The sequence below is a fragment of the Cnephaeus nilssonii genome (genome assembly GCF_951640355.1).
Source record: "Cnephaeus nilssonii genome assembly, chromosome: 2".
NCBI classification, from domain to species: Eukaryota; Metazoa; Chordata; class Mammalia; order Chiroptera; family Vespertilionidae; genus Cnephaeus; species Cnephaeus nilssonii.
In genome coordinates, this window is record NC_137073.1 from 3,719,719 (window position 1) to 3,747,002 (window position 27,284).

The 27,284-nt window shown below is 55.4% G+C and overlaps 1 protein-coding gene across 1 annotated transcript; it reads left to right on the forward strand.

Moving 5' to 3' along the window:
• Window positions 1-452: 452 nt before the first annotated feature.
• Window positions 453-26,496, forward strand: LOC307110008 (acyl-coenzyme A synthetase ACSM2B, mitochondrial-like; the record flags this gene model as incomplete). Its single annotated transcript, XM_079789016.1, has 14 exons — window positions 453-495; window positions 2,015-2,199; window positions 6,548-6,758; window positions 8,151-8,358; window positions 9,291-9,434; window positions 10,711-10,867; window positions 15,396-15,475; window positions 15,609-15,732; window positions 17,233-17,313; window positions 18,470-18,571; window positions 20,729-20,856; window positions 20,930-21,071; window positions 22,147-22,266; window positions 25,132-26,496. The coding sequence occupies 14 exons, from the start codon at window positions 453-455 to the stop codon at window positions 25,234-25,236; spliced, it is 1,830 nt and encodes a 609-aa protein (XP_079645142.1). The 3' UTR covers window positions 25,237-26,496.
• Window positions 26,497-27,284: the final 788 nt, after the last annotated feature.

Here is a 27,284-nt window from a genome sequence, read left to right on the forward strand (position 1 = left end):
GCCGCACCCTGTGGAGTCCATACCTTGCTGTGATCTATAGCCTGAGGTGCATTAAGACTCAGAGAATAATAATAAGACTACAGGCAGAGACAGATCTCTGGAGGCTTTGAGTCTCTGCCTGATCTCTTTCTGAGCCTGGGGCTAGGAAAAGCAGACCTTGGTGTACATCCTGGTCCTTTCCAAAGGCACCCAGTCCCAGCTGAGGGAGCCACAAGCTGTGGATTGCTGATAGCTCCAAACAGTACTCAGGGCCAGTCACAAACAGAGTCTGACATTGTCCTGCACCAGAGACTTGGAGTCATAGCAGATCCACCTAATACATAGACACAAACCCAAACAGGCAGCCAAATGGGGAGACAAAAAAAAAAAAAAAAAAAAAAAAGCCCCAAATGAACAAACAAGAGAATTCTCCAGAAGGGCCAACTGAAATGGAAATTAGAAATTTACCAGATATGGAGTTCAGAATAATGATTACAAGAATTGACATTACTGCAAGTAAGGCTTGGGACTGTCCACAGTTAATGATTAGCTTGCCCTCCACGATGTTTCCCAGGTCTCTTGAGCTTTCTGCTGGGTAAGCTGTGCTCTCCTCCACGGTTACAGGGATTCTGGAGCCGTCTGCTCAGGAGGAGGGTGGACCAAGAGATCCCCAGAGAGGCTTCCTAAAAGGACTTGGCAGGTGAGCGCTGTTGCAGGGAATGGACTGATGGGATCATGTCTCTTAATAGCACTAACCAGTCTTTAGGAGCCAGAGCTATCCAGGAGTGTGAACATCCTCAGGAAAACACAGTCTGCACTCCGTAGGGTCCGTGAAAGGGAGTACCTGCCAGTTCTGAGTGAAGAAGCAGCCCTGGGCAGAGGAGTCAGTGTCTTGCGTGGCAAAGGGAGAGGGTGGGGTGGCTGGAAGAAGGGCAGTCAGATGAGAACGGGGATTGAGTGGTGGTCAAGGATGGAGGCCTTCTGAGGAGGTGAGACCTGAAGAATGAGAAAGAGGCAGCCAAGGAAAGAGGGCAAGACCCACAGGTTGGTCAGGAAATCTCACTTCTGTTCTTTAGAAGATAAAAGAGGAGGCACAGTGTCTGAGAGCTTGAGCATTCTGACTGCTGCTGGCCAGACAGGGGGGAATGGGAAACCAGCCAGCCGGTGGGACTCCTGGCTTGATTCCTTAAAGCGAAGGTCGTTAGACTTAAAGTCCGCAGCCTCCACCAGGGTGCACATGTCGGAACTCCAGCCTACGCAGCCTTGAGCCACTGTCCCGAAGCCCATATGGAACAACAATGACAGTAGTTATAATTCCTAAAGTGATGCTGTGTGTCAGGTGCTGTGTGCAAGGTTCAGCTGAAGGAAATAGATGCAACTTGTATTAATCAGAATTCACTGTAGTAACAAATATCCAAGCATCGCAGGAGCTTGGAACCGCACATATTTTTCCCACAGGCCTTTGGGCAGGCTGTGGGTGTGCTGGGCCCAGCTCAGCCTACAGGTGTTATCATTCAGGGACCCAAGCTGAAGGTAGAGCACCACCTGGGGTATGCAACACTCATGAGAGAGGGCAGAAATGCAAGGGCTCCTGACCAACCACACAATCACATCCACTGACATCCGTGGGCAAGCCAAAGTCAACATGAGGGGGATACATACTGTTTCCCAGAATGCACTAGGCGAATCATATGGAAATTAATGGGGACATATAATCCCAATACAGGGAAGGAGCAAGTTGTTGGGAACAACCATCAGTCCACCACACCCTGTACTTTAAGCACTAAGGGGTTTACTGCATGGAACCGAGTGTCCACAAAGCTGCCAGAAGTGCTGGAGCGGTAAGATCTGGCTGGGTGCTGTGCTTGAGGAGAAGGGCATGCCCGACTGAAATGGACGCTGAGTGCCAATGCACTCATCCACAGCAAATCCACTTCTGGAAGAAGCCGGAGGTGGGGCTTGATCTCCAGGAGCAGCTGTTGACTAGTGGAGAAGCTCTAGGAGGAGAGGCTCACTCTGTCACCTTCCTTCACAGGCCTGGCCATGCACTGGCTGCGGAAACTCCAGGGGATCTGCATCCGAAGGAGGACGCAGACGGCCTGTCGCACTGTCCACATCCATACCAAGCAGCTGGCATCGCTGCAGTGGGGCCCCCAGGAAGTCCCTGCCAGGTTTAACTTCGCCAGCGATGTGATGGATTACTGGGCTGGCATGGAGAAGGTAATGGGTGGAGAAGAGACAGACGGACAATTGGGCTGAGTTTACTAATTCAGCCATACACTCAGTACATAGTGAACACATTACGTGTCAGGTACTATGATGAGCTATGATGTTCATCTCCCATGAAGGCCACATCTGGTGGGAGCAAGAGATGCATGGGCTTGGCAAAAAGAAGGGCCTGGGAGATTGGTGCAGGTGGGACAACTTGCCTACACCTTCTGCACGTGCTCTATTGTGGCATCCCAGGGTGAGACAAGGACTAGTGGGCTGGGGTCACTGGAGAGGCAGGTTTGGGTTTAATAAGAGAGAATCAGCACCGACCACAGACTGAGTCAGTCTTCTCAGAAAGGTGTGCGCTCCTGCCTTTAGGAGTAAGCAAGCAGAATGGCCACCAGGCAGAGCTTGCCGAAAGGATTCCAGCCTCGGCATCAGAGAAAGAGTGATGAGAAATGTCTCTCCCCCTTCCCACCCTGGACTTCTAGACCTCCACCCCCCATGGCTGATGCCACACGGCCTGTCCTGAGGTTCTGTGCACCTTTCGGGAGGAGGCAAGGGTCCTCTCGGCCGGGAATGGGAAGAAGTGGGCTTACACGAAGGGCACTCCCTCGGAGGGAGCCACGCTGTGATGTCGCCATGAGGCCTGACATCAGCACCCAGTCTTGGTGCAGAGTTGCACACGCTGGCCTCTGGGCTGAGCATGGCCGCGGTGCAGGGCACGCTTCACACAGAATTCGGTCAATACTTAAAATCTAAAACTTTCTGATAAAAATGTAGATTTCTGGCTTTTCTCTGAAAGTTATACCTCCTTGGAATAATGAGGAAGGTCTTTACTACCATGACTCAGAATCCTGAGTCCACAAAAGAAGTGATGTAATAAATTTACTACACAGCCATCAAAACCCTGCTCCGCTGACAAACAGCATGAGCAACATTTAAAAAACACCCTGGCCAGTGTGGCTCAGTGCTTAGAGTGTCTACATGCGCCCGAGGTCACAGGTTCAATTCCCAGGCAAGGGCACATGCCTGGATTGCAGGTTCATCCCAGGCCCGGTCCAGGTGTGCAGGAGGCAACCAATCTCACATCGATGTCTCTCTCTTTCTCTCTCTCCCCCTCCCTCCCTTTCACTCTCTCTAAAAATCAATCGGGGAAATATCCTCCAGTAAGGATTAACGGCAACAAAAAAATTAGTGACAACCAGGGGGAAAATAGCAACTCATACCAAAGCAAAAGAGTTAATATTCCTAATACAAAAGAGACCCTAGAAATCAAGAATAAAAAGACACAACCCAATATAAAAGTGGGTGAGGTATAACAAGAGACAGTTCACATCTTATTTGTGATAATATATAATGAATTCATGCTGTTATTTTTTAAAGCATACATGTATAAAATTTCTCATTTTTAATTTCTAACATAATAAGTTTGCTTTACAAAATGTTTTATTTAGTCCTAATGATTTTTTAAAGTATATTTTTATTGATTTCAGAGGGAAAGAGATACAGAAACATCAATGATGAGAGAGAATCACTGATCGGCTGCCTCCTGCATGCCCCCCACAATAGGGATCGAGCCTGCGATCCAGGCATGTGCCCTGACCGGGAATTTAACTGTGATTTCTTGGTTCATAGGTTGACACTCAACCACTGAGCTACTCTGGCCGGTCAGTTCTAATAATTTTTTTTGCATTATAACTCCTGAATAATGGTTCTTTCTATTGTAATTATGAGCAAAATCTTAATTATAAGGAAATAGGGATACTATTTAAATAATGGCCAGTTTTCCATAAGTATTATGGTTTAGTCATGAATAGTAATGGAAAATGTATTATTCACAGAGAAGTCATTCAGATAGTTCTTCATTAAGAAACTAGAGGCCTGGTGCACAAAATTTGTGCATGGGGGGGTCCCTCAGCCCAGCCTGCACCCTCTTGCAATCTGGGACCCCTGAGGGGATGGATTGGGCCTAAACTGGCAGTCGGACATCCCTCTTGCAATCCAAGACCACTGGCTCCTAACCACTCTGCCTGCCTGCCTGATCACCCCTAACCACATCTGCCTCAGCCCCCACAGCAGCTGCTTCGTCCGGAAGGACATCCAGAATGACATCCGGCTGGAAGGTGGTTCAGCTGTCCGGTCTAATTAGCATATTACACTTTTATTATTATAGATAATGAAATAGGAATGACTGCTATGATAATGTGAGTCGTATTTCCAGTATCTATCCGCCTGCATGGCTTCCCTTGGCTTTGAGACTTGAAGGTGAGGATGGTGATGGGCATATGCATCTGTGTTAGCAATGATGTTCATGGTTACAGCCTCCTCAGGTCACCTTCAGGCAAGTTTTCTGACTTTAAAATTATAAACACAAACATAGAATGCTAAATCCCAATTGCAGCAAAGCTTTTAGATTAAAAATGTTTAAATAGGAAGATATTAAGGAAACATAATCAAAATTCATTATCTATAATAATAAAAGCATAATATGCTAATTAGACTGGATTCCCCGGATGACCTTCCAGACGAAGCCGGGGCTGTGAGGGAAGGAAGGCCTATAAGAACATGTACAATGCAAGTAACTGGCATTACCCTGAACAAGGCCTCAGAGTTTGTTCCCAGCTTCATTGTGTGCATTAATTATGATTGGCAGCTTATCCTACCTAATAAAAGAGTAATATGCAAATTGACCCTAACTCCGCTACACCCACAAGCCACGCCCACCAGCCAATCAGGAGCAAGTATGCAAATAAACCCAACCAAGATGGCTACAGCCACAGAGAGCAGGAGGGAGGCTTGGGTTTCCCCGGCAACAGAGGAAGCTAAGCTTTCCGCATGCCCTTACCAGCCTAAGCCTCCACTCAAGGCTACAAAGTTTCAATTATAGAAGGTAAACAAATCCAAACAGAAATGGTGGCAGCTACAGAGCTGGAAAGAGCAGGAGGCAAGGGTTGCCCTCGGCAATGGAGGAAGCAAAGCTTCTGCAGCCCTGGCTGGCCTAGGCCTCTTCTCCAGGCTACAAAGTTTCAATTATAGAAGATACATCAATCCCAAGAGAAATGGCTGCCGGCCACGGAGTGAGCAGGAGGCTTGACTCTGCTCCAGGCTACGAAGTTTCAGTTGTAGAAGATACATAAATCCCAGATACCAGGGCCTCCACTTGGGTTGCCAGGGGGCATGGCCAGCCTGCAAACCACCACAGGCCCTTCACCCAGGCCGCCCCACACCCCAAGGGAACCCCCACCTGATCCGGGATGCCCTTCAGGGCAAACCAGCTGGCCCCCACCCATGCACCAGGCCTCTATCCTATCTAATAAAAGAGAAATATGCAGATTGACCATCACTCCAACACACAATATGGCTGCCCCCATGTGGTCAAAGATCCTGCCCCCATGTGGACACAAGATGGCCACCACAAGATGGCCAGCAGGGGAGGGCAGTTGAGAGGGACCAGGCCTGCAAGGGAGGGCAGTTGGAGGTGATCAACCCTGCAGGGGAGGGCAGTTAGGGGTGACCAGGCCAGCAGACGAGGGAAGTTGGGGGCAAACAGGCTGGCAGGGGAGCAGTTAGGCATCAATCAGGCTGGCAGCGGAGTGGTTAGGGGGTGATCAGGCTGGCAGGCTGAAGCGGTTAGAGGCAATCAGGAAGGCAGGCAGGTGAGCAGTTGGGAGCCAGCAGTCCTGGATTGTGAGAGGGATGTCCGACTGCCCCTTTAGGCCAGATCCTGGTAGGACAGTCAGACATCCCTAGAGGGGTCCCAGATTGGCGAGGGTACAGGCTGAGCTGAGGGACACCCCCCCTCTGTGCATGAATTTCGTGCACCGGGCCTCTAGTCTATAATAATAAAAGCATAATATGCAAATCGACTGAATGGCCAAACAGCAGAATGACCATCCAGATGTCCTTCTGGATGACCTTCCAGACGAGGCTGGGCTGTGAAGGCCTACTCTTGCATGAATTTCATGCACAGGGCCTCTAGTTTTTTATGAATGAGAACCGGGACAGAGATATCAATGCAACTAGTGCATCATAGTTGTCCTTTGAGAAGCAAAAACCATTTCACAGAAAATATTGTGAAAGATTGGGGGGCGGGGGGCGGGGGAGGCTACATTCACTTTATACTTTATGATGTGTTTATCTTATTTCCTGTATTCACGGCTGAACTGATATGCAATACTACTATTTTATAAATTCTAATTGAAATATTGATAGAATCCATAGAACTAAAAACGCTTTAAGGTTTTTAAAATACTTTTTAAGAGTGAGTAAGGGTCCTGAGATCAGAAAGCTTTCTCACCATGACCTTCCCAGGCTGTGTCCCAGCCCCTCACCAGCAAGCCTCCCCTTTCCTCAGGCCGGCAGGAGAGCCCCAGGCCCTGCCCTGTGGTGGGTGAGCGGCCGCGGGGAGGAGGTGCGCTGGGACTTCGGCCAGCTGCAGGAGCTCAGCCAGCGGACGGCCAATGTCCTCGCGGGAGCGTGTGGCCTGCAGCGTGGCGACCGCGTAGCCATGGTGCTGCCCCGGGTGCCTGAGTGGTGGCTGGTGACACTGGGCTGCATGCGAGCAGGTGGGTAGTGGACCCCCCTGGGCTGGCACCGCTCTCTCGTGAAGGAGACTGATGGCAGAGAAATGCCACCATTCCTCCCAAAAGATGCCCCTGCACGCGGCATGCGTCTCCGCTTGTTTAGGCAAACTATCTCCTAAGCGCCTGCTCGAGGCGGCTGGCCCGGGAGCCACGCATAGTCTGTGTGCTCGTGGGCCTTACACATGTCGGAGAAAGACAGCACAAACTATCCACTGTTCCCATCCTGACTTCACCACCATTGTGATCGGTGGCGTGTGGATTTTATACGAACCTGTTAAAAGTCTGGCTCACAGCCAGTCTGTCACTGAAGTTCCATTGGAGCACAGCCGTGACGTGTGTGTTGTCCCTGCCGGAGCTGCAGGAGACCAAGGGCAGACGTGAGTCATGGGACGGAGAGCGTCTGGCCCGCAAAGCCCAAGCATTTCCCATGGGCCCTTGCAGAGGAGCCCTGAGCCGGCGGGTCTGCAGCGGCCCGGGCGGCTCAGAGGAGTGGTACTGAGGCTGGGAACTGCAGAGGAGCTGAATCTGTCTGTGTGTATGTGTGTCTGTGTGTGTGTGTCTGTGCATGTGTCTGTGCATGTGTCTGTGGGTGTGTCTGTGTGTCTCTGTGTGTCTCTGTGTGTCTCTGTGTGTGTGTCTGTGCATGTGTCTGTGTGTGTGTCTGTGTGTCTCTGTGTGTATATGTGTGTTTGTGTGTGTGTCTCTGTGTATGTCTGTGTGTATCTGTGTGTCTGTGTGTGTGTGTCTGTGTGTGTCTGTGTGTGTGTCTGTGTGTGTGTGTGTCTGTGTGTGTGTCTCTGTGTGTCTCTGTGTGTGTCTCTGTGTGTGTGTGTCTGTGTGTGTATGTGTGTCTCTGTGTGTGTGTCTGTGTATGCCTGTGTGTCTGTGTGTGTTCATATGTGTGTCTCTGTGTTTCTGTGTGTGTTTCTCTGTGTGTGTCTGTGTGTGTATGTGTGTCTCTGTGTGTGTGTTCATGTGTGTGTCTCTGTGTTTCTGTGTGTGTCTCTCTGTGTGTGTCTGTGTGTGTGTGTCTGTGTATGCCTGTGTGTGTGTTCATGTGTGTGTCTCTGTGTTTCTGTGTGTGTTTCTCTGTGTGTGTGTGTGTGTTTCTGTGTGTGTCTGGTGGTGTGTGTAGGGCTGAGGGCGGGGTTATTAGGCTAAGACTGTCGATGGTGTGACATTAGCCCTCTTACCGCTCTGACAACCCAGGGAAACCTGTGTGTAATGCACTCTCTGGCCCTGGTCTGTCGTTATTGCCATTCCCCACTGGCCGTCCCTTCCCCCACCTCCCCTCCCCGGGAGCCCCCGGCTGTCCCTCAGCGTCTGCAGGGAAGGGAGACGGCCGGTTCTCTCTAAGCCTTCTGACTCCCCCAGGCCTCGTCTTCATGCCCGGGACCATCCAGATGACGGCCAAGGACATCCTCTACCGGCTGCAGGCGTCCAAGGCCAGGGCCATCGTGGCCGGGGAGGACGTGGCCCAGGCAGTGGACACGGTGGCCCCCGACTGCCCGTCTCTGAAAACCAAGCTGCTGGTGTCTGAGCACGGCCGGGAGGGGTGGCTGCACTTCCAGACGCTGCTGCAGTGAGTGCACCCGTCCTGGCCGGGTCTCCACCGCCGTGGCCTGAACCAAGCACTGGGCACAAGCGCTTGGCCTGGGCGGCCGGGAGGAGCATGAGGACTGGGAAGGGGCGGCTCACGCCAGCGTCACGGGGGAGCGGCCTTCTGAGGGCCCACGCTGCGGCTCAGGGTTCTCAGGGAAGGACCAGCAGCACCGAGCCGGGCGCCTGGCTCCCCCGGGAGAGCACTGCCCAGTGGGGACACTACCCCCTTGGGGCCACACACGTGCCTGCACAGTAGCTCCGGGTCCAGCCGGGCAACAGCGGGCCCTGGCCCCCACCAGCAACACGAAGTGGGCGAAACTCACCCAGCCTGTCAATGGGAGGATCAGGGGTGCGGCCCGGAGCGTCTGAGGTCACACACTAGTGGTGACTGGCACCCCGGATTCTGGCCCCTCCCCCCCCCCGCACACCCCGCCCCCCTCAGCCTGGCTGCTGCAGCCGGGGCAGCACTGGCGGGGCGACCCACTTCCCGTCACGTGTCTGCAATCCCTCCCGAGCCACGGAGCCACGGAGCCCAGGAAAGCCTGAGGACGGGGCTTTTCCTTCGTGTTCCGAGAGCGGCCAGGGACTAGACAGCGAGGCCAGCTCCGGGACTCGAGATCAGGGCCCCGGAGGAGAGGTCTAGGGTGCGATGCTTCGAGGGACGCGCGGGCACCCCTACTGGTGCCGTGTCCGAGACCCGACAAGTAGAGGGGCAGGTGTTGAGTCTGGTGTGCGCAGCGAACTTCCTCCGGAGCTGAGCCCGCTGGGCCCTGCGCTGAGGTGGGGAGGGAGCGGGGACGGCGCCCCCAGGCTGGCTCGGGCTCTCCTGGCCGCCGAAGCCCTGCAGCCGGGCGGGTGGGGAGGCGCCGGGACCCCTGGGCGGCGGGCCTGAGCCGGCCCTGTCTCCGGCAGAGGGGCGGCCCCCACTCACCGCTGCGTGGAGACCGGAGGCCAGGAGGCGGCGGCCATCTACTTCACCAGCGGGAGCACCGGGCTCCCCAAGATGGCAGAGCACTCCCACGCCAGCCTGGGCCTCAAGGCCAAGATGGACGCTGGGTAAGCAGACCCCTCGCTACCTACCGAGAGCCGCAGGGCAGACCCCGAGCCTCGTCTGACTCAGGCAGTGCCCTGGCGGCCCTGGTGCCTCAGAGAGACAGGGAGCAGGAGCCAGCTGGGCACCGGGCACACTGGCCTGCGGACAGCAGGGAGCGCAAGGCCGCCTGGGCCTCTGACCCTGAGCCGCTCGCTGACCGATGAGCGCACACGCATGTCCAACGCGCAGCCCGCGGGCCGTGCAGCCCCCCAGCCCCAGCCCGCCTCGCCGTGAGGTGCTGGTGACTCGCTCTAACGCCACCCACACTCCAAAGGCGACCGTTGTCAGCAGCAGATGACTTTCCAGAGCTACCATCGGGTTAACCCAGTGAAACAGGCCTCGGGTGCCAGCACTGAGGATGCCCACTCCTCATCGCCGGCAGTGGGCAGGGCACGCCAGGTGGCCGGGCGCTCACAGACCCTGGGCCTTTGCAGGAGGGGCTGCTCAGCAGGTCCCCCGTGACCAGACCTGGAAAATCGTTTCTGCAAGAAGCTCAAACACCTAAATGCCCCCTCAGAGTCTGTGACAACAGAAAACTAAATTATTCAACAGAAATAATTTAGGAGAAGAGCCATCGTAAATACAGTTTCTAAAATATGGGAGCTAAATCACTTACATGTATCTCAGATATTAATTCTCACCCAACCCCCCAAATTTGTTCCTGATAGACTATGATCCAATTTTCTTACGACATGACAAGTAGAAGCCACCTTCAGGCAGGACAGGGACCATGGCCTCCCACCAGGGGGCTCCCCATGTCCAGCTCACGCGCTGGCCTTCCGACAGACCCAGTGCCTTTGATTCTGGTCCCAGGAGAGAAAGGAACAGGCTTAGGCCGTGGTGAGGCTTCAGGGAGACAGAGCCAAGGCTCTGCCCGCTGACCCTGAGCTCGCACGCTCCCTGCTGCAGTGCTCACCGGGCCTGCTTTGTGAGGAGGCACAGGAAGCGTGTCCCGGTGGCCGCTACAGGTCAAAGCCGCATGCGCTCTGGGGATAAGAGGAGAATGAGACCAGCCACCTGGCAAGTGATGTCAGCTGGGATCACACCTTCCAAATACCCTCTCCTTCTGGAAGCAGGCGTGTAGACAGAACAACTCTCTCTCCTCTGTCAGTTTCTGCTTCTACACGCTCCAACAAAGCACGCAAACACACTCAGCGCACACACACCTGAGCACACACGCCTGCCCCGTCCCCCAGCGTGCGTGTCGTCTGTGCCCGTGTGTTTCCTCTCTTTCCTCAGCCTATGGACGGACCTGCAAGCCTCGGACCTGATCTGGACCATATCAGACACGGCCTGGATACTGAACATCCTGTGCTCGTTCCTGGAACCCTGGACGTCGGGAGCGTGCGTGTTCATCCACCTCCTGCCGAAGTTTGACCCACTGGTCATTCTGCAGGTGAGAGAGGGCCCGCGCACACCACGCCATCGGCCAGCCCAAGGTTGGCACACTCCGACGGGTGCAGTTTCTTCCAGCTCACCCAGTGTGACCAGCCTTGCCCTGTGGCTGGACACTGCTCAGTAAGCAGGTGGAAAGGGCCCACCTCCAGTGCTCGGGGGCCCGGAAGGAGACACACCCACAGGCAGGTCAAAGAACACATCCAGGCGGCAGGCGTGGGTCATGGGCTCACTCAACACGTGTTAGCTGGTGCCAGGCATCCGATAGATGTGGTGAGCCCAGTGTAGGGAGGGGTGGGCTGTGGAGGTGACGTGGTGTGTGTGGTGTGTGTGTGTGTGTGTGTGTGTGTGTGTGTGTGTGTGTGTGTGGTGTGTGTGGTGTGTGTGGTGTTTGTGGTGTGTGTGTGGTGTGTGTGGTGTGGAATGTATGGTGTGTGTGGTGTGTGTGGTGTGTGTGGTGTGTGTGTGTGTGGTGTGTGTGGTGTGTGTGTTGTGGTGTGTGTGTGGTGTGTGTGTGGTGTGTGTGATGTGTGTGGTGTGTGTGGTGTGTGTGTGTGTGGTGTGTGTGTGTGGTGTGTGTGTGGTGTGTGTGTGGTGTGTGTGTGGTGTGTGTGGTGTGTGGTGTGTGGTGTGTGTGTGTGTGGTGTGTGTGTGGTGTGTGGTGTGTGTGGTGTGTGTGGTGTGTGTGTAGTATGTGTGTGTGGTGTGTGTGGTGTGTGTGGTGTGTGTGGTGTGTGTGGTATGTGTGTGGGGGGTGTGTGGTGTGTTGTGTGTGTGGTGTGTGTGATGTGTGTGGTGTGTGTGGTGTGTGTGTGTGTGTGTGTGGTGTGTGTGGTGTGTGTGTGGTGTGTGTGTGGTGTGTGTGTGGTGTGTGTGTGGTGTGTGGTGTGTGTGTGTGGTGTGTGTGTGGTGTGTGGTGTGTGTGGTGTGTGTGGTGTGTGTGTAGTATGTGTGTGTGGTGTGTGTGGTGTGTGTGGTGTGTGTGGTGTGTGTGGTATGTGTGTGTGGTGTGTGTGGTGTGTTGTGTGTGTGGTCTGTGTGGTGTGTGGTGTGTGTGGTGTGTGTGGTGTGTGTGTGTGTGTGTGTGTGTGTGTGTGTGGTGTGTGTGTGGTGTGTGTGGTGTTTGTGGTGTGTGTGTGGTGTGTGTGGTGTGGAATGTATGGTGTGTGTGGTGTGTGTGGTGTGTGTGGTGTGTGGTGTGTGTGGTGTGTGTGGTGTGTGTGGTATGTGTGTGTGGTGTGTGTGGTGTGTTGTGTGTGTGGTCTGTGTGGTGTGTGGTGTGTGTGGTGTGTGTGGTGTGTGTGGGGGTGTGTGGTATGTGTGTGTGGTGTGTGTGGTGTGTGTGTGGTGTGTGTGTGGTGTGTGTGTGGTGTGTGTGGTGTGTGTGGTGTGTGTGGTGTGTGTGGTGTGTGTGGGGGGGTGTGGTATGTGTGTGTGGGGTGTGTGGTGTGTGGTGTGTGTGGTGTGTGTGGTATGTGTGTGGTGTGTGTGGTGTGTGTGTGGTGTGTGTGGTGTGTGTGGTGTGTGTGTGTGGTGTGGTGTGGTATGTGTGGTATGTGTGGTGTGTGTGTGGTGTGTGGTATGTGTGGTGTGTGTGTGGTGTGTGTGGTGTGTGTGTGGTGTGTGTGTGGGGGGGGTGTGGTATGTGTGTGTGGTGTGTGTGGTGTGTGTGGGGGGTGTGGTATGTGTGGTGTGTGTGTGGTGTGTGTGGTGTGTGGTGTGTGTGGGGGGGTGTGGTATGTGTGTGTGGGGTGTGTGGTGTGTGGTGTGTGTGGTGTGTGTGTGGTGTGTGTGGTGTGTGTGGTGTGTGTGGGGGGGTGTGGTATGTGTGTGTGGGGTGTGTGGTGTGTGTGTGTGGTGTGGTGTGGTATGTGTGGTGTGTGTGTGGTGTGTGGTGTGTGGTATGTGTGGAGTGTGTGTGGTGTGTGTGGTGTGTGTGGTGTGTGTGTGTGGTGTGTGTGTGGTGTGGTGTGTGTGGTATGTGTGTGGTGTGTGTGGTGTGTGTGGTGTGTGTGTGTGGTGTGTGTGTGGTGTGGTGTGTGTGGTATGTGTGTGGTGTGGTGTGTGTGGTATGTGTGTGGTGTGTGTGGTGTGTGTGTGTGGTGTGTGTGGTGTGTGTGGTATGTGTGTGTGGTGTGTGGTGTGTGTGTGTGGTGTGTGTGTGTGGTGTGTGTGGTGTGTGTGGTATGTGTGTGTGGTGTGTGTGGTGTGTGTGGTGTGTGTGGTGTGTGTGTGTGGTGTGTGTGTGTGGTGTGTGTGGTGTGTGTGTGGTGTGTGGTGTGTGTGGTATGTGTGTGTGGTGTGTGTGGTGTGTGGTGTGTGTGGTGTGTGTGGTGTGTGGTGTGTGTGGTATGTGTGGTGTGTGTGGTGTGTATGGAGTACCGCACAGACTATAGGTAAAGGCACAGAGCACAGCCATGTTAAGGGCACAGCTGGCAAACCAGGGACCCTCGCCAGCCGGGCTGCTCTGACCGCCGCCACGGAGCGGGCTTCCCCAGACGTGGCCCTCTGGGGGCTGAGCCGCAGCGGGCCCGGGCGGGTCCTTCGGGTGCACAGACCGCCCTCCTTGCCGGGCCCCCTGTGGCGCAGAGTGAGGCTAACCCCCCACAGCGCCCGCCCTCTGGACCTCATCCAAACCTAAACCCCCGAAGGCCCCACACCTTCCCCTGGGGCTCGGGCTTCCGCATGTGAGCTGGGGCACAGCGCTCAGTCTGACAGGCACCCCGGTCCCCGCCGCCTTTTCCCATCAGGCAGGGAGTGCCGCCGGCCACCCACTGCCCGCGCCGTGGGCCCCTCAGACTCCCCGCACTGCCACGGGGTTGCTTCTCGGAGGTCCTCGCAGTGGAGTCACCCGTGTGTGATCTCCTGCGTCTCTTTCACTCAACGCTGTGAACACTAGTGAGCACTCATGAGCACTCACCACTGGCTGCCCCATGGAGCCGCTGGTCCCCTCCGGATGCCGTGGGGCACTCCGTGCCGTGTGCCAGCGCGATCTTTTCCCGCCACTGCGGACGGACGTTCGCTCGTTGCCCGTTTGGCACTGGAGGAGTTCTGAAGAATCCATCGTTTTCCCACGGAACTTGCCAGGGCAGCACTGACAAGCCTGCAAACAGCCGGCCGGGGCAGTGGGGGGGGGGGGGGGGGCGGCTCGCCTTGCTCAGGGGCACACCGGGCGCTGGGCTCGGTGTGAGGAGGGCTGGCCGCGCACCTCCTGGGCCGGTCTCTGTGGAGTCCAGGGTCCACCCGACTTCTGTCTGGCCAGCCACCGGTCAGGCTTGGTCTGGATTCTCTCAGGAGATTCTATTCAAATGATTCTGCCATTTTCTGATCTAAACAAATTCTTACTCTGCCTCCTTCCAAAAATGATGTGATCTGACTTCTGTGAAGTGGAACAAACAGGTTTTCCTAAAAACCTACTAGGAAAATGGAGATTGGGGTTTGGGGTGGGGAAGCTCACAAGAGTGAAGGGAGTGCAGCGAGTGAGTGGGCACTGCCATGCTGAGCTTCCCGCAGGCCCGGCCACAGGGAGCCCGGCGCTCCCCCAGCTCTGAGCAGCTCAGGGGCGTGGGGAGGACGCCCTGCCGGTGCGGCTCAGCTGGTTAGAACATCGTCCCGTGCACTGAGGGCCGCGGGTCCAGTCAGGGCACATACCCAGGCTGCAGGCTCCATCTCTGGTCGGGGTGCATACAATCCACAGTCGGGCACGCGTACAACCAATCAGCGTTTCTCTCTGACATCAGCGTTTCTCTCTCTCTCCATCTCCCCCTTTCTCTCTCTGGAATAATGGAAAATTTATCCTTGGGTGAGGTTTAAAACAAAAAGAGTGCCTGGAGGAAATAATCGCATGATTCGCTGATGCTAATAGTTTTTCTATATATTTTTGCCTCATTTTTCTGTAAGTTCTGTGCAGACAAAGGTGGTGTTGCACAGCAGCTAGGCATCCCGGCTGCAAATGCTGGTTCCGCGCCCGGCTGGCTGTGTGGCCCTGGGCCACTTCGTCCTCTGAGGGACAGCTTTAGCTTTCCTTCTGACCTGGGGGATCATGCACCCCCTGAGGCTTTGTCTGGCAAGTGCTCAGCACCAGCGGAGCTTTAGGAGAGCTTCTGACGTGTCCGCGGGCACTTTCCCCGGAGCCCATCTGTCAGGAGCTGGGCCAGGAGGGTAAGGCACTGAGCCAGAGCACAGGCAGTCTGCCGCAGCGGCTGCCCCGCGCCCTGGGGCTGGGCTGCACAACCTGCAGGTTGGGTGTGAGAGCGAGTCATTATAGTGGCAGGAACAGGCAGATATGACAAAAATGCCACAAAATAACCCCGGGCCTTGCTCTCCGTGACAGGTGCTCGTTCCTCTGTTAGGTTGGGTTTGAGGGGACATGAGAATCGGGGCTCATTGGACCTGAAACAGACACAACCAATAAGCGAGGACTTAAACGCAGACCCTGCCACGCCAGTGCCCCGGCCCGGACCACGGTGTGTCCTGGCCGGTTGGGCATCCGCCCCGGGGCCGTGTCTCACCTGGCTCTCCTCCTGCAGGTGCTGTCCAGCTACCCCATCAACAACCTGGTGGGGGCCCCCATCGTGTACCGGATGCTGGTGCAGCAGGACCTGTCCAGGTGATGGGCTCGGGTGGTCAGGACCTCCCACTCCCCCACGGGGCCACGCCATCTTCCCGGCTCCCAGCACGCAGCTCCGGGCCCGGGCAGAGCTTGGTCCGGGCCTGTGGGGGACACGCCCCTCTCTCCTCAGTCACCGGTTCCCGCACCTGCAGAGCTGCTACAGCGGAGGGGAGGCCCTCCTCCCAGGCACACTGGCGAGCTGGCGGGCGCAGACAGGACTGGACATCCGCGAGTTCTACGGCCAGACGGAGACGGTACGCCCGCCCGCCCGCCGGGGGGCCAGGAGCTGCCCCCCTCCCCGCTGGTCCCACCTTGACAAGGAGAGTACAGCCACCCTCCTCAGGCGCTGTCCCCTCAGCATCTATGAGCGCCCCCTGCGGGTGGGCACTGAGAGCAGCAGAGATGGCACAGCCCACTCCTGGAGGGTGCACTGCTGTGTGTGGGGGGGGGGGGCGGGGGGGGGGAGCTAACAGAGACAGGACAGGGCGGCCGGAGACTCCTCCGCGGAGCAGAAGAGGAAGGCGGAGTGCAGGGCAGGTGGGATGGAGGCCTGGCTTCTGGTACGTGCCAGGCACAGCTGCTCAGGGCAAGGGGAACCACCAGGAGCCCCCGCCTGCGAGGGAGGGGTGGGACACCACGCTGGTCACCTTGGTGTGGCCCCTGAGGGTGGCCAGGATCTGCTTGTCCGCCCGCCTGGGACCACTGCGCTGCTTCGGCCCCATGGGGCGCTGCCCCCCACCCCCCAGCGCCACTGCTGGGCCTCTCAGCACTTCTCCCCCTCCTCGCCACCCCACCCTCCAGCTCCTGCGGGAGAACCGGGGACTGCAGGGCTGTGCTGGGGGTGCGGTGCGGGGAGGACAGTGCAGCCCTCAGGGTCAGGGTCAGGGTCGGGCCGCTCAGAGGGAGCCCGGTTAGGCCCCGCATCGCGGTGGGCGTGTGTTTCAGGCCACAGCAAGGCTGGCGACTTAGGGGAGGTAATTTAATTCCATTCGGCTTTAAAGGACTTAGGGTGCCCTTGCTCCCTTAGGAAAGTAGGGATCCCCGAAAAAAGATTAAAATGTGGTTGCTAGTTCCTCCATACTGGGGAGCAGTCAATCAGATTGCTTTCCAGACAATTCAGGGGTTACAGGAAAGGTGAGAGAGCAGGGAAGGGGAGAGAGCAGGGGAGGGGGGAAGCAGGGGAGGAGAACAGGGGAGGGGAGAGCAGGGGAGGGGAGAGCAGGGGAGGGGAGAGCAGGGGAGGGGAGAGCAGGGGAGGGGAGAGCAGGGGAGGAGAGAGCAGGGGAGGGGAGAGTAGGGGAGGGGAGAGCAGGGGAGGGGAGAGTAGGGGAGGGGAGAGCAGGGGAGGGGAGAGCAGGGGAGGAGAGAGCAGGGGAGGGGAGAGCAGGGGAGGGAGAGCAGGGGAGGGGAGAGCAGGGGAGGGGAGAGTAGGGGAGGGGAGAGCAGGGGAGGGGAGAGCAGGGGAGGAGAGAGCAGGGGAGGGGGGAAGCAGGGGAGGAGAACAGGGGAGGGGAGAGCAGGGGAGGGGAGAGTAGGGGAGGGGAGAGCAGGGGAGGGGAGAGCAGGGGAGGGGAGAGCAGGGGAGGGGAGAGTAGAGGAGGGAGAGCAGGGGGGGTGGAAGGGAGCCAGGGAATGTAAGTTGTCTTCCCACTGTGTGAGGACTGCTCTGCTGAGGGCTCTTTTTCTTTAGTTTTCTTTTGTGCTGTGACCTATGACCCTCCTGCCATTGCCCGTCTGTCTGCTGCTTCCCACAGGGCCTCACCTGCAGAGTGTCCAAGTCCATGGCCGTCAAGCCGGGCCGCCTGGGGACAGCGATCCCCCACTATGACGTGCAGGTGTGTTGGCGCCTGGGAGGGAGGGCCACGGGAAACACGCATTTCCAGCAACTTGTGTCTCTCATTCTGCATGGAGGGAAAGTTCTGGAAAGCAAGTGCGTTACCCTGGGAAAAGGGGGAGGAGGGAAGATGAATATTCTTATCACGCGGGGAAAACCCCGGGAACAGCCGGCAGTTCGCTGGCTGGTTATATAAACACTAGAGGCCGATGCACGAAAATTCGTGCCAGAGTGGGCCTTCCTCCCCCGGCTGCCAGCACCGCCTTCCCTCTGGCTCCCAGGACCCGGCTCCCCTCCTCCACCCGCAGGCACCAGGGACTGGGCTGGCTTCCCTCTGCCCGGCTTTGTCAGGAAGGACGTCCGGAAGACATCCAGTGTAACTAGCATATTACCCTTTTATCATTATAGTTGTGAATTTAAAAACCGCAATAGGGTGATTTTGCCACGTCCCCTGGCCACTGCTGTTCCTGCTGAGCCGCTTCGGTGGCGCCTTGGTGGTGCGTGCTGCTGAGCGGCAGGGTGCAAGGGCCCTGGTGCGAGAGCCCAGACCCCTGGCGCCTGGTGCTTGGAGGTGGCCCTAAACGCCTGGCTGCACAGACAGCGGGCCATCAGCATGCGGACTGAGATCTGGTCCCTGAACCCACTGTTTCTGCAGGTGCATCCCACACAATAGAACTCACGTGGCTGTGGCCGTGGCCGCGCAGGGCCCTGCAGGGGTGGAGTGCAGTGCGCCCCTCTTCCGGGCCACTCCCCGCGGGCCCGTCCAGGGAGCGCTTTTCCTCGGTGTCCCCGCACCCCCATAGAGTCCTGGGACGTCAGTGGTGTCCCCTTCCTTCTGCAGATGAAGGCACTGGGACAGGAGCTTGTCGCTCAAAGACCACTTGTTGGCCGCGGGTGGGGATTTGCGTGTTGATCTGTCTGGTGCCCAAGTTCACGGGCCTTGAAGGCAACGGGGCGGCTGGTCTGCCTCCATGGGGCTTCGCCTGAACCACGCCAGGCAGACGGGTTCGAGACCCGGCTCCAAGCGCCTCGTTTCCCTGGGTTCCGACCGAGTGTTCAGCCACCACTAGAGCCCGAGGGCCTCGGCGTGCCCAGTCGGTCTCCCCGCCGCTGCCCAGGGCCGTCCCGGCTCAGTCCCCACCTGCTTCCTCCTGCAGGTCATCGACGGCCAGGGCCACGTGCTGCCGCCGGGCACGGAGGGAGACTTGGGCATCAGGATCAAGCCCTACAGGCCCATCGGCTTCTTCTTGGGCTACGTGGTAATGAACGCGGCTCCTCCCCTCTGCCCCTGGTGGGAATACGGGCGGGGCTCTGAGAGGGATGAGGGGCGGGTCCCGGGGCTGTGGACTTCCCAAGAGGCACTGACCAGGAGTACCAGTGTCTAAGAAGGGTGCTTTGCCAAGAGAGAAGATGGCCCTGCGCCGCTGCCGTCCTCAGCCTGACACTAAGGCCGCATCTGGAGAACTGCCTTTACTGGGTGCCCCTTCCACGCACAAGAGCTGCTCGTGGCCGAACGCCTGCTGCCCTGAACCCTATGCCACAGCTCTGGGTTCTCCAGGGGCAGCCCTGCACCCAAGCCTCATCCCCCCTCCTCTGCCACACGATCCTCTGCCACACGATCCTCTGCCATATGGATCCTCTGCCACACGATCCTCTGCCATATGGATCCTCTGCCACACGATCCTCTGCCACACGATCCTCTGCCACACGGATCCTCTGCCATATGGATCCTCTGCCACACGATCCTCTGCCACACGATCCTCTGCCACACGATCCTCTGCCACACGATCCTCTGCCACACGGATCCTCTGCCACACGATCCTCTGCCACACGGATCCTCTGCCATATGGATCCTCTGCCACACGATCCTCTGCCACACGATCCTCTGCCACACGATCCTCTGCCATATGGATCCTCTGCCACACGGTACCTCTGCCACACGATCCTCTGCCACATGATCCTCTGCCACACGATCCTCTGCCATATGGATCCTCTGCCACACGGATCTTCTGCCACACGATCCTCTGCCATATGGATCCTCTGCCACACGATACTCTGCCACACGATCCTCTACCACACGATCCTCGGCCACACGGATCCTCGGCCACACTGATCCTCTGCCACATGATCCTCTGCCAGACGGATCCTCTGCTGAGCCACGTGAGCACATCACACTGGGACTCACCACAGAGCTGGGGCCTCCCTGTCTTCAGACCTCGGAACGTTAGAAACAGATGGCCCTCAGTCCAGCCGCCTCGCTTTAGAGGCGAGCATGTGAGACCAGAGGTCACAAGGCGCGTGCGAGCCCGCCGCTGCTGAAAAGTGGGCGGGGAAGGCCTGAAGCATTGACCAAACAGTAAGTTCAGTGATAACAGCTGCTGCCACTTCGTGTGTGCTTGCCGCAGGACACGCAGTCCTATTGCACTTTGTAGACATCACACTCATTTAACCCTCCGAGGACCTTAGGAGGTCCCTGGAGCCAAATTGCTTAAGTTCAAAACCCTACTCCACTATTGACTGTGTGAGGAGGTGGCTGACCGCTCAGCCTCGGTTTCCAAACCTGTGAACTGTGTATTGCAATCCCTCATAGCATTACCATGGTTCTCGAAAGGCATTAGTATTTGTGAAACACTTAGAACAGCGCTGGTGAGAGTGGGCCAAAGGAGAGAATGCGGAGATCCACACTCACCCACGGTCCAGATGAGGAGACGGGAGCCTCGGAGAGGAGGCCAGCGGGCCAAGGCGCTGGAGAAAGGGTCAAGCTGGGGTCAGGAGCTTTGGCGTCAGGTCTCCGCTCTGCCGTCTGGAATGGCTATGGGCTTTGGACACCACAGTGCACTCCCGTATTCTCCACATGAAGACCGGAGCTGTGAACTCCCTCTGCCGTCTTTGAACCCAGAGACTGCATGTCCAATCGGAGCCCACACGCCTACACGTAAACAAAATACCAAGATGCACACAGGGGTGAACCCCCAAGCCTTCTCCCTGGTCAAGAACACCTGCCTCAGCTGAGCAGAGGGGTCCAGCTGCTATATTTCTAGAATTTTCAAATCTAGCAAAGGAGCCATGAGAGCATCCCATCAACCTTGGCTCCCTTAAATGGTGTCGTGAAACGGAGCAGGAATCAGGCTGACACGGAAGGGAAGGTGGGCCCAGGCAGGGGAACGCCCTGGGGCACGGGGTCGTGGAGGCATTAATGTTACCCTTAGACTCGAGCGGGGCAGGGGCAGCCCTGGGGAATAACTGAGACGAAGGGGAGACCAGCTCCTCGGGGCTGGGGTTGACCGGCTCAGGGCAGCCGCCAGGCGCAGTGGTTCACGTTGTGAAGCGCACGGCCTGCACGCCTGTTCATGCCGCCCGGCCAGGGCCGGAGGGCGCAGGCTCTCAGGCACAGCGCTGTCTTTCCGTGGCCCCAGGACAACCCTGAGAAGACAGCAGCCAACATCCGAGGGGATTTCTGGCTCATGGGAGACCGCGCCATCAAGGACCAAGACGGATATTTCCAGTTCATGGGGCGGGCAGATGACATCATCAACTCCAGCGGGTGAGCTGGTTCTGGGTGAGAAGTGTGATCTGGGTCCTTATTCTGATGGTTCCAGACCTTGGGCCTGGCCTAGAGGTGGTGCCCAGTCTTCTCTGACAGGTGGGCTCTTCTCCAGATACCGGATTGGACCGGGAGAGGTGGAGGATGCACTCATGGAGCACCCTGCTGTGGTGGAGACGGCTGTCATCAGTAGCCCAGACCCCATCCGAGGAGAGGTGATGGGGAGCAGCAGGCTGGGGGTGCAGATTTGGGAAACAAGGGCATAAAGTATAATGGTTAAGAGGATGTACTCTGGCAACTGGACAGCCTGAGCCAACATCTTGGCCCTCCTGCTTACTCTCTGTGTGACCCGGGACACGTTGCTTAGCCTCTCTGAGCCTCAGTTTCCCACCTGTAAGATGAGGGGTAGTTTGATGAGTAAATGTGTTAATATTTATAAGACGCTTGGAATGAGATCTGTCACATAGAAAGCACCTCAGAAGGTCTACTATTGTTGGCACTTGGATCAGAACTGATCCCTGACCAAAAGAACAGAGGAGGGGTTTGAGCCAAGAGATGGAGCCCCCACGCCATGGGTTTGCAGTGAGGCTATGGGGAAGATGGAAGACCCTTATAATGTTGTAGGGCTATAGCAAACGGTCCAGATGGAGTCTACGGGAGCTTGGTGTGTGTGTGGGGGGGGGTGGCGGGGAGGGTGCAGAGGTGTGGGTCAGTGTCCAGCTACATCTCTGCAGGTGCATGTGGACACTGTCATATCTCTGGCAGGTATGGGACATGTCACCATGGAAACCATAGCAGCCACTAGGCAAATGGGGCCCAAAGAGGATCCTCTACTGAGAAAACTCTGTGCCAAGCATGGACGAAGCCAGGCTGCATATTTCATTGTAGTTCCCACGAATTAAGGAAGACAATCGGACCTCCATTTCACAGTTGTGCACGCTGTAGCGTGGAGGGTGAACAGATCCTCCGGGTCTGTGGCCCACAGGCTGTATTGTCTTCTCTTCACTTACCCCCAGCTTCTCCCTGTCTCTCTGTTGCCTCTGGGATATGAGGTGAGCCAGGTCTCAGTCTGCAGTCCTAACTGCCCACCCAATAAGCCATTTGAGAGAATTGGACGCTTGGCCATTATTACCCCAGATTCTCCCTTTTCTCGGCCCCAAACACCTGGAGGTACAATGGAGAGGACATGAGGTTGGTGGCTGTGGAGGAAGTCCTAACAGCGACTCTGTCCTATCCCAGGAGGTGACGATGCCCTCTGACCCCTCTTCTCTTGCCCTCATCCTCCTGCAGGTGGTGAAGGCCTTTGTGGTCCTGGCGCCACAGTTTCTGTCCCGTGACCCGGAGCAGCTCACCAGGGAGCTGCAGCAGCACGTGAAGTCGGTGACAGCCCCGTACAAGTACCCGAGGAAGGTGAGGGCTCTGGCGCCCCAAATCGAAGGAGAGATGGCCTCCTCTCATATTTCCCTTCTTCTGGCTGTGGACCAGGACTCTTATTTCAAAGTTCTGCCTGACCATGACCAAGAAAGTCCCCCCAAAACCATCCGGAAACTATTCTAGATGCCTGAGAGGCAGCCTCAGCATTGAGCTCACCCTGGTTGAAACCAGACGCTCCATCACCAGTTCTAGCCCATATCCGGCCATCCTCCCACTCTCTGCACCAAGGTCTTGCTGTATTACTCAGGGTTCTTGGGGCTGCAAGCAACAGAAATCCGACTTGAAGTTCATTTCTCACACAACTGATGAGTGCAGGGGGGTGAGTGCTTAGTCACGGCTGGGAACAGGCAGGCCAGTGGGGGTCAGGGATGGCTCTTGCCCCCGGCTCTCCTTTCTGTATTGGCCTCATTCCTGGAAGTGCTCTCCAGCAGCTCCACACACCCTTTCAGCAGCTTTGCAAATCCCCGTAGATCCTTTCCCCCAAAGGACCAGCACGTCTTCAAGTTGATTCTCATTGAACAGTTCAGGTCAGGAGTCCATTGCTAAACCAATCCCTGTAGCCAGGGGATGAAGCACTCTGATTGGCCAGCTATGGGTCACATGGTCACCCGGAGGGAATGCAGGAAGATGGGAGGAAGGGCTGCCCTACGCCAGGACCTGGACCGAGTGAAGGAGGGTGGCTCCCACGGTAAACGGAAGCGCTGTTCTCAGAAAAGGCAGAAAGCATACACTCCACTGCATCTGTTTTCACCGCGGGCAGGGAACTGAGGCATGAGGTGGACGGAAGAGGGACCCGTTTTTGGAGTTGGGCACAAACCAGGACTTTGTGGGGGAAGGGTTTAATGTCTCTGCCTTGGAGTCTGGGTGGAAGGTGAGAGCAGCCACACGAAGCCCTCAGATTCTCTGTGACCCAGGTGCCCGCTGGCAACTTGTCCGCACAAGCTGTCCCCGGCGGGGCTTCTGCGGCAGACTCCGAAGGAGAGGGACGCCAGAGGTCTGTGAGGAGTCTGGGGGGCTCTCTTGGGAAGGGCGGGAGTGGGTTGACTGAAGGTAAAGGTGCTTAGTGGCGGCCTCAGCCAGCACCATGGGGGTCTTGAAGCGAAGACACCCTCTCAGCTTCCTGAGCAGCCCTTGGAGAAGGGCCTTTCCAGCCCCTGTAGGTCGGCCTGGATGCAGGCTGCCCTGGGCGGGGCGGGGCCCTGGGCGGGGCGGGGCGGGGCCCGGGGCGGGGCGGGACAACTCTCCTGAGCTGCTGGGCTCCCCAAGGGGCCGGGCAATGGGAAAGTGCGTCTTCCTTCCTGCAGGGACCTGGGCAGTACATCAGAGATTCCACCACACAGACTTGCATTCACCTCCATCACTCACTCAGCAATCTCTCTGTGCCTCACTTCTCCTATCTGTAAAATGGGGATTATGGTGTCACCCCTCCACAGGTTGTTAAGAAGAACGGTTAATGTTTGTAAGGTACCTTAGCAAGAATTTAATAAGTATTTTAAAAGCGACTAGAAATCTGACCACACCGAGCATATTATGAATTTTGACCTGTAGCTGAATATTTCTGAGGATCCAGTGGAGAGGGTCCTGTCACACAGGGTAGCAGTGTACTCCATAGATGTGTCTCATCTTACATCTCCCCTTAATGCCCTGCAGTGGTTCTTCCCACACCCTTCCTCCTCCCAGCACTCCCCCCACCGCGCCCCCTCTCCCCCGCCCCCGTTCTGCTCCCTTCTTCCTGATGCACAGCACGATTTCTTCCTCCTGTGGAACCTCCTCTGTGTTTCCTTCTGCTCTCCACTGACATTCTATGACCAAATAGTCATGTTTTTAGGTCATACTGTCTCTGTGGGAACTACTCAACGCTGCCCTGTAGTGAGAAAGCAGCCAGCCACAACTGCAAATGAACACGTGTGGCTGTTGTTTCAATAAAACTTTATTTACAAAAACAGAAGGGCTGGATTTTGCCCACAGGCTATAGTTTGCCAAACCCCTGCTTTATCTGACTGTGATTTTAACAAATTCTTTCCTTTATAAAGTTAGTCTTGCCTCATAGCAAGTCAGCTGCTAAGAAGATACTTTTTCCATACCAGTACCCCTATTATTATTACTTTCCTTAAACCCCAAACCATCTGACTTCTAGACCAGCGCTCTGGCAAGCTGAGCCCTACAGCCAGAACGCTCGGTGAATTCTCTTCCTCGCCCACACCTTAGGGTTCAGGAGTGTTAGAGACGGAGGGTCCTGAACATCAAGCATTCCTTCCCACGGGTGAGAAAGGTGGAGTTGGAGAGGTTTTCGAGTTCTTCTGAGGACACACCAACAGAAAATGATGGAGATGACGTTGTAAACCAGGCTCCCTAACCCTCAGCTGCTCCTGTCTCTAGTCCAGATCCAGACCCAGGGCTAACATCTTGGGTGTTGAGCCTGCCAAGAGCTCAGCCTGCACTCATCCTCACAACGCCACAAGGCTGTGATTTCCAGGTGACTGACTCGGCAGGAAAGATGAGTCTCAGGAAAGCCTCGATCAAAGCCAGGTAGACAGTAGGGGAGAGATGGGGCGTAGAGTCTGATGTCAGAGCTCAGGTGTCTGCCTCCTGTGTGGGGTCAGTCCCCTGCACTGCCCCCCAGTACGTCAGAGACCAGTCGGCTCGCTCTTAGGTCCTATTCTCGTCACTTTCTGAACCTTCTTGTTGCACCTTCTTATGTCCTGGGAGTTTTCCAAGCTCAGTAGTCACTCATCTGGAGCCTCCCAGCCCCAGGAACTTCCCCTCACCTACAGCAATTCCTCCAAAAATTCAACCTGTGGAGCCATGGATGGCCAACCCTGGACTGATCTGTCCCAACAGGTGGAGTTTGTCTTGGACCTGCCCAAAACTGTGTCTGGGAAAATCCAGCGGACAAAGCTTCGAGACCAAGAGTGGAAGAGGCCTGGGCCAGCCAGGGCCCAGTGACACCTGCAGGGGGTTTTCTTTGGGCCCTGCCCCCCTTGTCCCCTTCCTCCATTAACAAAGGGTGTAGCCAGTCTTTACCTGGGCTACTTAGATCTTTATAATATATTTTTCAACAATTTTTGAGATTCAAATCCAATTCTAATTATTGTAAGGCATTTACTTTGGCTAATTTTTGTAACACAGACAATTTACTGACTTTCTCCGAGGTCTTAAAGTTGTTTTAACACGCTTCATTAGCATTTTAAAAACCACTCTTTATTATGGAAATGCCAATCCTGTTACAGCTTGAACCTAGCCGGTGTCTTTTCCTGGGTCAAATTCGCCATCTTTCCTTTTGCAGGAAAAAACTGTCTTGGGTTTTTCATTTCTGTAGCTTTGGCAGAGAGTCAAGCTCAAAACCCTAAATGTCCAAAAAGCGGACAGTTGCACGCATTTTGTTTTAAGCCAGGCTTCTCTCCCCATGAGCACAGAAATCCCAGATGCATTTCTAAATTTTTATGGCTAGAAAGGAGACTTTAAATTAGCATACTGGGAGAGTGGGCATCCATATTGGCTTGCCACGTGTCTCCCTTCCCCCACATCCTGTTTGCTTTGGGGGAAGTTTTTAGTAACAGATCTGGCTACATATCTTTTCATACTTAATAGATAAAGACAGATCTTAAATTTTTTTTCTTTTTTCGCTTTCCAAAGTAATAACTAGCACTTAAGCTTATCTTTGCCAAAATTTGGTTATCATAAGATGTTCTTCGGTAATTTTTAAACAAAACTTTAAGTAATCTTTCTTCAGGAGAGCTTATAGCTCTGCCCTTTGAATTTCTTCGCACCAGAGGCGGTTTCAGCAGCGGGATTTCATTTCTTATTACAGATTTTAGATTCCAAATACAAATTAAGATTTTAATTTGAACAAGAAACCACATTAAAGATAACCATGGCACTCTTTTTTTTTTCAGCCTGATTTAAAGAAGTACCTTTTGATAGATCCTCCCTTCCCCCAACTGATGGATGGAGTAAGATGTAAACTCCACCTGCAGCCAGACATTCCTGAACACCTTATATGGACTGAACATTGAACCACCAATCAGCACCTGCCAAATACCCTAAGCCCCTGATTCCTAAGTCCCTAGGTGCCTAATCAAGTGCCTTACGTGAGACCACCAATCAGCGTGTGCTGAGTGCCCTAAGCCCCGTCCCCTCTTTTCCTCCCCTTAAAAGGCGTGTTCACCCCGACACTCGCGCGCTCTCTCTCTCTCTCTCTCTCTCTCTCTCTCTCTCTCTCTCCCCCTTTTTCCCCTCTGGAAGGCGGCCTGCAGGGTGAGCTCCAATAAAGCCTGTGTCCTGGTATCCCATGGTCTCCGGCCCTCTGTTTCATCTTTCACCTTTTGATTTTCCAAATTCTTTATAATTTTGCCTATTGACCAACTTTTTCCCCAATATAATCTGACTGAAACACCAAGTATCACTCACGCACTTGCAGATCCGCGAGGTTCCGAAGCTGACATGGGCTCTATGCACAGTGAACTTTACCATCCGCTCAGGCAAATCCTTCTTTCTCCAGAAGCTTTCCATTAGTGTCTCCAGGGTTGAAGTCCAGCCCCAGGTCGAGTCATCATAATGCCGGGGTTCTTTTCCCAGCCTTACAAAGGGTTCAGCATTCTGGAGAAAGGGGCTGATGCGTATATGGTTAAAGAGTGCAAAGACGAAAGATAATTTTGAAAGGCATTGGGGGTCAGAGGATCTTCAGCTAAAGGAACTGAAGACTCTTTTGTCTAAGGACCCCCGGGTATTTATTAAACACAATTTGTCCTAAGGCAAGGTGGAGATAATACACTTCAAAGGGTAAGGTTTCAAAGGGTTTTGTCAGATTGGGGAATAGCCTTCAGCTGTTCAGGTGTTTGGCCAATAGGAGGCAATAAAATGCCCTGAGCTGTCTGGCTGTTAACAGTCCTATTCAGGTTTGGGGGAAGTGCCATTTAGCCGTTACCAACAGGTAAACTACATATGTGGCTCACCCTTGTTGAGCTGCCCAAGCTTCACCAACCTTTTGGTGA